The following is a 14,177-nucleotide window of genomic DNA, read 5'->3' as shown; positions in this document are numbered from 1 at the left end:
CTGGCTTTCAGTTAACACCTCCTGAGAGGCTGAATGGATGCATTTTACAGCTGTGGCTTACAAACTTGTTTCCACGTGAAATCTTGACCATAATGGCACAGAGAAGTTTTCTGTTACAAAAAGCTCTGAAAATTTTCAGAGCCTGCTCAGCCCACAAAAGCTGGGCTGGTCTGAAGCTCAGTGGGACCTTAGGGGTGCCATGATGAGAGCAGGATTCCCATCATCGAGCCCCTGCGCAGGGGAACACTGCCTGAGCCTCCAACCTTTGCCCTGCTATGCCTCTCCTAGCTGCTAATCCTGGATTGGGCTGCCTCGGGTTGGATATCCTTATAATTTTAAGCTGTCCTGCCTCTCTCAGGGTTTCAAACATCTTGCAGTGTTTGTTTAAGGCCCAGTGCCACAAAGCTGTAAAGCCCCCACGCAGCTGATGCAAGGTGAAGGGGCTGCCCCCACGGCCTGCCTCTCTCAGACTCTCCATCCCACCCAGCCCGGCCATCCTTGTCCTGGGTTTTTTTTAATTTTTTCCCCCCTTCCTTTCACCAGATCATTTCCCTGCTTTGATCATTTCCTTGCTCTGAGTCACCCCATGCCTGGACTGCTTTCTCATGCTGGCGGGTGGAGCTGTGGTGGGGTGCAAGCCTACCTCCTCCCCAGCCCACGGGGAAGTGTCACCCTCCCAGCTGCCAGTGCAGTGAATGGAGAGGGTGACAAGTTACATGCAAATGCATTCCCTGGAGGCTACAGAAAAATGACTTCCTTGCACCTTTCCAAAGACTGGTATTTACATGCTATTAGACGCTGACATCCTGTTGAACTTTCTTAGAGCCTGTGATTTGCAGACATGCTCGTGTGGGGATTTAGACTGCTGACTGAAGGTTGCTTGGCAGAGAAGAAAATGAGCTGGTCAGTGAAGTGAAGGCTCACACAACCAGTCAAGAGGATCCTTCCGTGTAAGAGAGACAAGGAAATAATTTGGCTTCAGCTCTGAGGTATGAATTATTCTCTCTGCCCATTTTCTCTCTCCACTTGGCATCCTGTGGAGGTGTTTAAAATTAACCCCCCAAAAGGCAATAAAAGGGTTTTGGCTCTCGTCTGTTTGTGTGACAGCTTCCTACTGAGTGGCAGCTGCGGGAGTCTTAGTTACTGCCAGACTGTCCATGTTGCTGGGTTTCTGCTTCTCACTTGACCCCCAAATCATCATAATAAATTACATCCCAAAATGCTGAGTGATGCTAGGATCACTGGCAGGTGGAGGTGCTTCTGGCCAGGTCTCCCAGTGGCAGTGGCCATTTCCCAAGCAAAGGTCTGACAGCTGCACCAACCTGATTTAAACCTGGCTTACCAGGTTAAAGTAAATTGGATATTGAGTGTCTTTAGAGTGTGTTACTGTTGTAACAAAGAGTGGGTTTAAACCCATTTAAAGCTAAGCTAATACAACCGTTAAGTATAAATAAGTGTTTAGATGCCACTGAAGGTCCTAACATAAACATCCTTAAGCATCTCACTTGAGCTTGATTTGTATGTGGTACTGATAGCAGCCTGATTATTTATTTACTTGTTTATTTATTGGTGAGGAAGAAGGCACTAGTGATGATTTTTACTGGTGTGGTTAATCCTGGTGTAACCCCATCACTACTAATGTATATTGAATGGACATATTTACCCCTTGTGCAAGACATCACGTGGTATTGTAGGTTGTGTTTACCCAGGGGAGAGAAGCTGTGCTTGCACACATAATTCCAGTAGTGGTGAATGGCAATGAATCAGGACAAGGTGGTTTTCCTTTCTTTGTAATGAGCTATACTGGCAAAATACATATATATTTATGCCAGTATTGCCACAGTCCTTTTTGTCTAAGCACTGAAATCCTTTCCTGGGAGTTCATTTCCGGAAGAAGCCACTGTCAGCCCCATGCCAGCCCCAGGCAGTGTGTGAATGGCACAAATCCTTCCTGCCAGCCACAGAAGCCCGAATGTCTGTGCTCCTGCATTTGCTAAAGGCAAAACTCCCTGTAACAGTGCAGCGCCTCTGAGGACAAAGCCAACCTAGGCTGCTTTGGGAGCTCCTTTTTGCCTTATACATAGGCTGTGCCAAAGTAAAACACACTGTGCTGGAGAATTCATTTCCTTCAGTAATGTGGAGCAAGACTGGGCACTCATTCCAAGACCATTTCGTTTTTTTAAGCATTTATCACTCATTCTGGCCTCTGATACAGGTGAGGATCAAGAATACATAGATCTGAAGATCACTGAGTCTATTGGCTATGGCAGAAGAAAGGATGGAGCAGTGGCTGGTTTGCATGCTGAGATCTGTTGGGCAAAGCATGCCTTTTGTTTGCAAGCCTCAGTTTCCTATAGTGCTGTTACTGTCAGCTGCCCTAGGAGACTCATTACACTGACGGTTCCTACTGATGCTGGTGGGCCCACACCAAGGGGTCAGGTTGGTTTCTAAACCAGAGATTTGTGGTGTTGCTGCCTGTCCCTGCTTCTTTCAGTACTTGGGAGGATGATTTCATTAGCCTGTATGTGCGCGAGCAGTTCAGACACTACATGGGTAAACACAACAGTACAAGTGAAAGCAAGAGGAGAGAAGGAAGAAACCCATCATGCTTCTGGCAGTAGTTTTGGAAAGCACAAAGCCAGGATGTTGTTTCTTTTTAGTGACTGTCTGACATGTTGCAAAATGCAAAGACTTAGCATATTCCTAGCAGCAGAGTGAAAACTGGAACTACCCAGAAGCAAAACCTATCATTAGCAGTCAGACAGGCAGAACGGGCTCCCGAGCGTCAGGAACAGGCGCAGAAGGAAGGAGGGACTGAGCAGAGAAAAAGAGCTTCCTTAGCACCAGCTGCTAGGGCAGCCCTAGGGCAGGGTCCTTTCAGACTTCCTCAAAGGGCAGCAAGGAGCTGCTATTTCCTCTCACCCCTGCCCATCCTGCAGCAAGGGCAGCAGGTCTGCTCCCAAAAAATCAGAATGGTTTTGAGCTGTAATTTTTCTCCCTTTTGTTTTCACTCAATTGCACTTAGCTGCCCTGAGAAATCTCTTTTTACAAGTCCTCCTGGGTCCTTGCTGTGATCCGTGTCATCCTGGAGGCATGTAATAATTTCAGCTGAAAGCTGTGCTGTGCAAATCTCTTCTCCACAGCTTCACAGGATGGAGAAAGTATTGATGTGCCCTGATTTACCTCCCACAGATGTCATCTCCCTAGGAGCTGACTTGAAGGACAGAAGGGCACAGAAAACTGATTCTGGGAAGCACCCGATTCAGAAAGAATGGAGGAAATTTTATGAACTGGTTTGTGTGAATGCAGGGAACATCACAGCTTTGCAAAGCCAGTGATCCAAAAAGTTAGCACCGTGAACTGCAATGTTGCTGTGGCTGGTTGCAGGAGGACAAGTCTTATGATGCCTTTATGTTTCCCACAGGAATCTCTTCAAAGTTTTTTTGCATTGATGCTTTAGTTGTCATTCCCCATCAGGACTAACTGACCTTTGAGGGTGAGAAGCAAGATGAGGAGAGGGTTGCATTTATCACAGTGAATGTCGTGGCTGTTGGTGTCCCCACAGCAGGAAGCACAGAGGCACCATCAGGCTGTGCCCTAGGGAGCAGCACCCAGCACCCAGTCCCGATGCCAAGTGTTTAGCTGTGAAGAACAGGCTGTGGGTGCTGCAGGCATGGCTAGCTGCAGAGGCTGGGGGCATTGCTTCCACCATCACATCCTCTTCTGTGTCCTGGGCAGCAAAAAACAAAGCTCCCCATGCCCCTCTAATGGCACAAGGCAAGATGTATTCAGCCTTTTAAATCTAGCATCTTGTCTCTTTTTGTCAGGGGACTTTCCTTCCCTCAGCCAGCATAGTCTAAATGGCCTCTGTGAGACAGCAGACAGATGCGTTCCATTTTCAGCCCTTATCTGTCTCACTCTGCTGAGATCATTTACCTGCAAATAAGTTCCTGTGGTCAGAGATAAAAAGTGAAACTACCAGCCCTTTAAAGATGTATCTGAGTGGCTTTGCAGCACTGTGCTTAATGGGAAGAATGGAAAGATGTTGCATTCATAATGTATCACTCATATCTATGTTTGTAAACAGACTTATCACACCATCTGCAGAATCATACTGCAGTCTCCTCCATATTTATTTCCTTTCCATTTATATAGTACAGCTCCTATTTATTTTGTTTCCTTTTTTATGATTAAATACATTAGCTGTCTTTTTTTCTTCCCTACAAAAAGAGTACACTGTCTGTGGGAAAGAATATTTAATCAATCCAATTTGTTCAGCTTAGCACATAAAAATACAAGCCGGTACTGTTTGGAGAAGTACCTGCCTTGGTTTCCTATCTCTTAACATCTGTACAGAGCAGGTGGGAGGGAAAGGATAATTCAGAACAATCTGCTGGTAAACAGGATGCTTCATCAGTATTTCCTGTCTCGTGTTGCACTTGGTTGTGCTTGATTTTCAGAAATCAGTTGAGCCTAAGTTCAGTAATGCTGTTTTATTGTCTTTGATATATAATGAAGTATTTGCAAAACTGGGAGCAAAAAGCCAGCCTGTTTTGTTATCTGTTTTGATAAGAAACATTTCAATATATACAAGTAAAAATAGTGATTTGCTGAGTATAAAAACAAGTCACCCTGAGAGAGAGGGAGGTTGTGGCTGATAGGAACTTCTGCAGCCCCTTGGGTAGACAGCACAAGCTCTGGCATGATCCAGGAGGACATCCTCCTCCAGCAGCTACTCTGGCAGTCTTTCTCACCAGTAGGACCACAAGACTCTGCTGTGAACACACAGGACCCAAAACCAGATTTTCTGCTTGATGCATGCTTTCACTTTGTGGAGAGGAAAGAGTCTGGGTTACAGCAGAGCCAATAGAAGGATGAGTCCCACCCAGTAAGCCAGGGCTTGGCCCCAGTGCCAGGGCTTGGGTTTGTGCCCATCCCTGTGCAGAAGGAAAAAATACAGGACAGCTGATTCATCCTCCCAGCAGAAGGCTGAAGGATGTTGGATTATTGTGAAAGGCACTGGAGAATGGGCCTGGGCAGGATGAGCTGCACTTCATCCAGATCAGATGGTCCTCAACACTGCCCCATGCTGAAGGTCTGGGCTTGACCCCAGGAGTTGGAAGAGGACTGCTGGGTTCCATGCACAGAATGGGGTGGGATCTGACCACAGCTCCTTAAGAGTGTCTCTCCAGCCCCACAGCTGTGAATTAGCTGTGGTGAAAGATGTAGGACCTTGCCCCATCACCAGGGCTGTGACCTTGGGGCAGGATAGTTTCGCTTTTCTCCCTCTGGAGAGGGAGAATTTCTCTTCTCCTTTGCACTGAGGCTAACCTAAATTCCTGGTCTGCAGTACAAAGGAGTGACTGGGGGTGACTAACTCCAACAAGAATTTCAGCAAGAGTGAGTAAGGGCTCTGGCCTGCACATAGTGATGACAAATCTTAGAAACTCAAGCCTGTACTTTGGCAGGAGGGTTTGTTGTTTGGGTTTTGGGTTTGGTTTGTTTTTTTTTCATATGGTGCTTTTTATTACCACTGTGTTCTTAGATAATATGTTTGCAACTTCATGTTTCTCGATTATGACCATCATTTTTTTCCAGATAGCAGAACAGTGAACAACTGGGCACTTGGCAGCTGTTTCCCCATTAAAACAAAGGGAAACTCTGCAAGAGGGTTTCTTCAGAGCTCTCTAAAAGGATTTGCTGTGACTGTATTCCACTAATTCCATCACCCCTCTGACCCTTACTCAACACGGGTGCTGTGAGTTGTGAGCTGAATGCCACTGCCAGAGAGTTCCACCACTGCCTTTTCCCAGGGGAAATGTTCAAGCTCTCTGAAATACCCTGTCCTGTCCCACTTTGCATCTTTCCAAGAGACATGTTTAGGCCTGTAATATGATGCGTATCTCAAATGAGCAAACTTTTTAGCTGTATATTTGCCAAGGGGTGACTGCCAAAATAAGGCTTTTGGTAAACCAGAAGCCATGATGCTCTACTGCAACAAAGCAGCCAAGACCTTTCTCAACAGTGCAGTCCCCAGGAAATGTCAGAAGGCAAGCTTTAAAAAAAACAGTTATTTCCAACTTGGTCCATCCATTATTTCCAAATGGTCCATCCTTTATCTTGGCTTTCTGGCAAATGAAACCTCTCAGAGATTTCTTGGGTTTTTTTCCCATTTCTTTCTGTACATGCTGCAGGGGTAGAAACCTATTGCACTTGAGCTGGTAAGGGAAAGCAAGACTCTCCTATAATCCCTTAAATCCCCAAGTGCTGGGCTTTGGGGGCCAATTGGCCTCCAGTTTATTTTGATCCCTGTGCATGCTCACCAGCCCAGGGAAGCTAATGACCCTGTGGTGTGGCAGGGAGGAGAAGGTAGTGTTAGTGGCTGGTTTTGGGTTGAGCAGGTTTATCCTCTCCTTTTGTGGTACAAACTGACCTTTCTGGGAGCAATTCAGCTTCAAAACGATTGCATTCAGCTTTGAAAAGGACTTGCATTGTATAACTTAATCACCATGGGCCTTAGAAGTAATAATCCTGCCTAAAACCATAAAATTTGGTACCAAAAGTTAATTAGACTTGGCTTTGCTATTTCTCTGTGTTGAATCAGCTCCTCACCCCCCTTGCTGCTAGCAGCATCCTGAGATAGGCCATGTCCTCCATGGAGATGGGCTTTGAAGAGATGGTACCCATTTCCAAAAAGACACACTGCTGTTTTCATAGCCTCTTGCTGCTGTCCCTTCACATGCAACCAGTTGTGCTCTCACATTATCATGCGCATTTGCTATTGCAGCACACAGGAAGAGGTTGAGTGCTATAAAACTAACCTCCATCAGTCAAAAGACATAAAAGCAAAAAATAACAGGGTAATCAGATGCTCTTATGAGCAGGATATGCTCAAAATTACTTCTCCATCTCATTGCAAATGCTTAGAAACTGCATGGCCTCTCCAGCACAGTGAGACTTTGAAGTGGTTTAATAGGCATAAGAAGTTCAAAGCTGATAAAGCCACTTCCAACCTTATCCTTTTGCTTGATGTAAATTGGCTACTTTTAGAACTGTATTTGCTGGCTTACATGTACTAAGAGTCTCTCTACAGAGTTTTCAGGGCCTGAATGTAATGTATGTGGTTAAGGAAGGGATATATTGAATTTCTTTGGGGAAGGACAGATTCTAGTGTGGGCCGTAAATGCTGGAGAGCTGGGGACCTGCTGCAGTTGAGCTTTACATCCCAATCTCTAGGAGAAAAACGCTGTCTGCTGAAGGCTTGTTGGTCGGTCAAGACAAACTTCTTACTTTGTCTTTTCTTCTTCTTTCAGGACAAACTGTTCACTATGTCAATCAAAAAGGAAGGTGCCCACAAGAAGTGGGCTGCCCTGAAGGAGAAACTCGGACCCCAGGAGACTGACCAGTCAGAGGCCAACCTGGAAAATGCAGAGCCAGAGCTGTGCATCCGTCTCCTGCAAATGCCATCAGTGGTGAACTACTCTGGGCTGAAGAAGCGCCTGGAGAACAGTGACGATAGCTGGATGGTCCAGTTCCTGGAGCTGTGTGGGCTGGACCTCCTTCTGGAGGCCCTGGACAGGCTGTCTGGGAGAGGAGTGGCCAGGATTTCTGATGCCTTGCTTCAGCTCACCTGCATTAGCTGTGTGCGAGCGGTTATGAACTCCCAGAGAGGCATCGAATACATTGTGAGCAACGAGGGCTATGTCAGAAAACTCTTTCAAGGTGAGAAGGCACCTTCCTCCTTCATCCGTCATATGCAGCATGCGGCAGACTTTCCTGTTCCTTATTCTCCTGCCCTGCAGCAGGCTTCTTGGAAATTGTTGGTTGCAACTGATTAAAGACATTGTTTTCTTCTTTAGAATAATACTGCTTTGAAATCATGCTGCCTTTGCTATGCAATGCGATTTCCACACAATATCTTCATAGTTTACTGAGAAACCAGGGATAAACCCAGACTTAGCTTATGTGGGCATGAGAAGTCCTCAACCCTGCAGTTGTCAGCAGACATTTGCTGTTTAGTCTTTGCCCAAGGGCAAAGGAAGAGGAATTGAAAGGGCTTAACGACTTGTAGCCTGTAAAGATAAGGAAAGGTGGCATGGTTTAGACTCAGAAAAGTCCATTCTCTGTGCTGCTCAGTCTGTTCCATCTAGAAAGTGGGTAGCTAATGCCGCTTACTTTCTGCTGCCATTTAGTTGGTTCGTCATTAGGTATGAAACTCATCAGGGCATCTCCTAGGAGTTACTGTATAGCACTTAATAATGGTGCTGCTGGGAGGATAACTTCTGTGCTGCTCCACAGAGCTGAGATCACAGCTGTGCCCAGAAACCCTTATTAATAGCTCTTCAAAATGCATTTAGTCTGAAAGCTGTCTTGTTCCCCTCCTCAGTTTTGAAGTCTTTTTCCTCTCCACCTTGCATTTTCTTAACCCATGTGAAATTCAGAGCTGTATTTTTGTGCTGTGGAAACAGGGAGGCAAGCTGGGCTTTTCAGTGGTTGAGCTTCTTTGGGCATTAATAAAAAATATAAGATGGTCTCATCCACCCCCTTCTAGCTCTAAGGGCTGACAGAGAAAGAGAAGTGGGAAAAGGGGAATTCATGGGGCCTGGTTAGAACAATTGGCCTACTTGATATGCACATTGGGTGTCTCTGCACTAAAAATAAGGCTCATTAGTTGATGAAAATGATTCATCTGCTGTTCTGGAAAGTACACATATGTGAAAATGGGAAATGAGATGTGTGACTGTGGGTGCTGAAATCTTGGCTGCTGTTGCAGCATGCCACTGGTACATGGAATCGATGCAAGCTGCAGCAAAATGCCAGTAGGGTGCCTGTAGCGTTTACTGTTCACACTAGAAATTAACATCACGTAATGCTATTGGGATGGGATATCTATGCATTGGGATATTTCTCTTCCCATCTTCCATGTAGTGGCTCCACTTCTTGAGTCCTTTTTCTACCACTGATCATGACCCATGTAGCAAAAGACACTGATATTCAGAACATTAATGTCGTTCTAAATTCTTTTTTGTTTTGTTTTTCCTCCAGCACTTGACACAACTAATGTCATGGTCAAAAAGCAAATATTTGAGCTCCTGGCTGCACTGTGCATTTACTCATCTGATGGCCACGCTTTGGCTTTGGATGCCTTGGACCATTACAAGGCAAGTGTTGGGCTGTAGCAGGAGGTATGGCTCTGGTCTTATCCATGCAGGTAGATCCATGTACCACAAAATAGGGCTGAGAGTTAAGGTAATTTTGCATCATTTCAATAAGAGAGGCAGGGATTTATGGGGTGATAACGATAGGAAATTTGGCCTGCTCAGCATAAACCTGTGGCACTGTGACTTGTCTGGACAGACAGCTGCCAACCACAAGGTCATTTCTGGCAGGAAAAGCACAACCCAATTAGCAAAAAAGATGTTGCCACATCTATGAGTTTCACTGGCCACAAGCTCTGATAGGTGCCTCAGTTATCAGAAAGCATGGAGATCCAAGAGGAGTTTCACTGACTTTCTCTGCCAACCAGACCCTGCTTCATAATGGAGGAGTGCTGTTTTCACCTATTTTCCTGTCTTGTGCACAGTGGGGTAAACTGAGAGGTTTTTAAGAGGTTTTAATTCCATTTGACAGCCTGCACCAAAGTGGTATTCATTTCTGAACTGTCTGAATAGAAATATCACTTGTGTTATTAACAGAGTGTGAAGAACCAGCAATATCGATTCAGCATTATAATGAACGAGCTCTCCAACTCAGATAACGTGCCGTACATGGTTACACTGCTGAGTGCTATCAATGCCATCATACTGGGGAAAGAAGAGCTAAGAACAAGGACACAAATCAGAAATGAGTTCATTGGTAAAGATGTTTGTTGCATTTAACTTTCTCTGGAGAAAATCAGTTGCCAGGTGTTTTTTGTTTTTTTTTTTTGGATGTATCCATAAGGTGACTAAAGAGGGCTGGGAGCAAAACTGCAAATATTAAAGGCATTTTCCTTTTTTTTAAATTCTGTTACCTTCAGTAACTTTTATGTAACCAGACTTTTTTAACTTTGCTGCTTTCTCATAGCTTTGATCTTTTCTGGAATTCCAGCAGGACTGTGTCACTTTTCAATACATTTCTATAGCCAGCCATCTTATGTAGCCACATTTGCATATGTTGCAACTCCTCGTAAGAGTAAATAAGGTTTCTTCACCCTGTGTCTACTCAGTTTAGCCACAGAAGCTGCCCTGTGGTACAGAAATACTTTCCAACTGCTTGAATATTGGGATCCTAGGTACCTTTGTTAGGACTTACCTCACGTGATACACCCATGTGAGCTGGTGAGCCTGAGCTTCATTTCTCTCTGTTGATAGGAAGGGGCATTTGACCACACTGTCCATCTGACTGATTTTAGATGTCTAGTTTGTAATGAGGTAGCTCATGCCCCAGAATTGCCTGTGTCCCTCAGTAACTCCAGGGGGATGCTGCAGTGGTTCACACAGCTGCAGACGTGTGTACCGTGGGTCTCTTCATTTACCAAATCACCCTACCTACTTTGTGTGATCCATCTGAAGATATTTTCACATTTTCTCTCTGCAAAAAGTGTTTCTGAACATAACATTATGTAAAAATCAAAACAGATCAATACCAAGTAGGTCATAATGCCAACATACCTACTTTTTTTGTTCTCCCAGGTCTTCAGCTGTTGGATATTTTAGACAAGCTAAGGTAAGGATCACTGTTTAAATTTTCTTTTATAAGTGAGATTCATAGTAACTTAAGGTGTGGAAACTTAATACTTATCACCTTTCAGCTGTGTGAAGTCAAGTGTACCTGGGTGGAGGGGACTACACTTGTATTCCCCCATTACATGGGAACTGGAGGCACTAGGCCAGTGTTAAGATGCTCTTGCCAACTGCAGTGTCACAGGGACAGCTGTTGGTGCAGATGGCACTGACAGCGTCTCTGGGCACAATGGAGCAAGGCTCAGCAACATCCTTGTTGAGGCTGTGTTTCAGACTGAACCTGAAGTGATGCTGAGAGCTCAATGAGTGGCTTGCTACATTCAAACCCTTTCACTGCTGGTGTTCTCCCAGAAGTATCCAACTAAAGCAGTTTACTAATGCATATCTGACATAACTGTCTTTGCAGTGTCTTAATTTTAAAATAATGTTCTGTCAGAAACACCCATGGTAAATCCTAGAATGCGTTATATGTGAGTTGCAGTTTTCCATATAACTGGAATTGTTCCATCCAACCCCACAAAAATTAGGGAAGAGAAGATTTTTCAGTAGTGCCAGTTAGCAAGCATAGAGTTCCATCTCTGAGTTGTCTCAAGAGTTCTGAAAAAGTTAGCTTTAGAATGGCTGGAGTTTTGTCAATCCAATTTTGAGTAACAGAGAGGGAAGTTTTTTTCAAACAGAAATGTCACTGGAATATTCTTAATTTGCCTTGACATTAAAAAAATATATAAATAAATAAAGGTGGCCCAGTTACAAAAAAGGTGGAAATGCCACTTCTGTTACAGCTCCAAGGAGAAGTCTATACAAAGCATACACAGGGCCAGGTTATGCCATGAAAAGTCCCATTAATTTGTATGCGTTAACTCTAGAAAGAGGTACATTCCGTTCAAGAAAGGATGCTCGGATGAAATTTGGTCCTTTATAAATAAGGTGCAGTTGGTTACTTTCAACACTGACTGTCTGAGTCTGAGAGGCAAAGAGATAAAAGCCATGTAAACAAAAATAATAATCTGAAAATCAGTGAAGGGCTCTCCAGTGAAAATGAATGCTGTAATATTGCAGAGACATAGAGGAGGAGGATCTGCTTATCCAGTGTGATACATTTGAGGAGTTCAAAATAGAAGATGATGAGGAATTATTAAAGATATGTGATGGGATAAACATGAACGATCATCATGAGGTCTTTTCATCTCTCTTCAATAAAGTAAGTAGGCCCTCAGGTGGGGTGAAAAGTCATGCAATGACAAAGTTAACACACTTTGCTTGGACCCAGCCTAGCTGTAATAGAAAGCTGCCCTATTTTCCAGGTGAGCCGCTCTCCGGTGTCCGTCCAACTACTGTCCATCCTCCAGAGCCTGCTGCACTTAGAACCATCTCATCGCTCCAGCCTCCTGCTGTGGGAGTCCTTGGATGCAGTAGTGAACAGAGCCCTTTTGCTTGCAAATGACAGTAAGAATGACATATCCATCCAGCCTTCCAGCCTCACGCTGTCCTCTTGTTTTCCCTTGTCCTACCCACTACCCAACAAAGTCCTTCCCAAATGTATAAGAAATAATCTATGGGACTTGTTAAGAGCTGAAGGTGGGACAAAGCTACATCTCCTGCGCAGAGTCAAGTCTCAATGCAAAGCCCCAGCCATGCGGATGACAGTGAAAGCTGGCCGCATTTAGCCGTGGGCTCAGGATTCATAGTCTTGCTTTGATGGTTAAGCCCTGAGCTTTGGGTTGTGGGAGTCAGTGGGAATCTGTCCTTGTTGGCATCCTGCTGCTACTGCTGGGCAGTGTTGCTGGCAGTCATGCTCAAAAAAGTTGGTCAGAACCATGGGAAATTGCCTGGAAGCTAGAAGTGCAGTTATGTAAAGTGACAGCAGGCAGTGGTCTCTGTGGCTTCAGATCTGCTCCTTGGTGAGGGTTGAATAGCATGAACCAACCTTTGGGCTTCATCCCCTTCTCTGACCTCTGACTCATTTCTCTAGTCCAGGGGAACACAGTTGAAGAAGTTATCGAGAGGCTGCTGTCTATCAAGAAACATCCAAACAAGCAAAAGCGAGCTGAAAACCGGTTGTCTGGGAATGTGAATGAAGACCTCCAGGCTGAGATAGAACCATGTGCACATGCAGCTCAGAGTCCAGCAGGATCTTCAAACCCCTCCAAGGCATCAGCAACTCCCTCAGGGCCACCTCTCAACGAAAAGAACTCATGTTCCCAGCTCACAGCCTGCTCTGCTTTGCCAGAGACATCTAACCCTTCACCCAATGCTGCTCTGGCACCACCGTCACCACCACCTCTACACCCAGCCTCTGGCATAGCTGCTGTGACCCCCACATCCCCCATGATGAATGCAACTACAGTCCCTCCACTCCCTGACTTGTCTCCCCCTGCACCCCCATTGCCCGGCACGGGGGGCATCCCTCCCCCTGCACCCCCATTGCCCGGCACGGGGGGCATCCCTCCCCCTCTACCCCCATTGCCTGGCACGGGGGGCATCCCTCCCCCTCCACCCCCATTGCCTGGCACGGGGGGCATCCCTCCCCCTCCACCCCTATTGCCCGGCATGGGAGGCATCCCTCCCCCTCCACCCCCATTGCCTGGCATGGGGGGCATGCCTCCTCCTCCACCCCCATTGCCTGGCACGGGGGGCATCCCTCCCCTCCACCCCTCCCGGCACCCCCATTGCCTGGCATGGGGGGCATGCCTCCTCCTCCACCCCCATTGCCCGGCATGGGGGGCATCCCTCCACCTCCACCCCTATTGCCCGGCATGGGGGGCATCCCTCCCCCTCCACCCCCATTGCCTGGCATGGGGGGCATGCCTCCTCCTCCACCCCCATTGCCCAGCATGGCAGGAGAGCATATAGAAGCTGTGGTGGCCACCCAGTTCAGCTGCCCTCTTGGCTTGGGCAGGCCTCCGCGCAAGACAGTGAAGACGCCAACACTGAGAATGAAGAAACTGAACTGGCAGAAGCTGCCCTCCAATGTGGTGAGAGGTGGGTGCTTCTGGCACAGTCACTGCTGCTTTGAAGGTGACCCAGGGAAAAAACACTGTCTTTGAGTTTGTCAAATGTGGTTGACTCCACTTGGATACAGAACTTCCCTGATTTCCATTACATCTAACCTGCAGAGCTTAAGTAACTAATAGTAGCACAAAACTACTGATAAAATAACCATTCCAACTAAATCAGTAGTTTATAATAGCTGGTTTATAGCTGAAATACTTTGAAATTAGAAGCAGGGGGAGGGATGGGAACATTCCCCAAATCCACCATGACATGCCTTAGGCTTGTGTTCTCAACAGCCTCTGATCTGGGCTCCCCAGACCTTCGTTCCCTAGTTCATGTATAGTTGTATCTGGGTATATTAAAGTCATGAGTAAGAGTACAGGTAAGGATCACATCACAGTTCAAGAAAGACACTGAAAGAACTGGAGATTTGTGAGAATCCCTGACTTGTGTCTTGAT

General features: G+C 46.0%; 1 protein-coding gene across 1 annotated transcript; it reads left to right on the top strand.

The window, feature by feature from the left end:
* The first annotated feature begins 606 nt into the window (after window positions 1-606).
* On the top strand, window positions 607-10,711 carry LOC130602857 (inverted formin-2-like). Its single transcript, XM_057416099.1, has 5 exons — window positions 607-989; window positions 7,314-7,722; window positions 9,046-9,161; window positions 9,696-9,855; window positions 10,674-10,711. Exons 2-5 carry the CDS (start codon window positions 7,329-7,331, stop codon window positions 10,709-10,711), a joined length of 708 nt encoding a protein of 235 aa, XP_057272082.1. The 5' UTR covers window positions 607-989; window positions 7,314-7,328.
* Window positions 10,712-14,177: the final 3,466 nt, after the last annotated feature.

The sequence above is a fragment of the Pezoporus wallicus genome, unplaced genomic scaffold (genome assembly GCF_028554395.1).
Source record: "Pezoporus wallicus isolate ANWC-B61680 ecotype Strahan unplaced genomic scaffold, APGP_CSIRO_Pwel_v1 scaffold_2146, whole genome shotgun sequence".
NCBI lineage: Eukaryota > Metazoa > Chordata > Aves > Psittaciformes > Psittacidae > Pezoporus > Pezoporus wallicus.
This window is presented reverse-complemented; position numbering and strand designations above follow the sequence as displayed.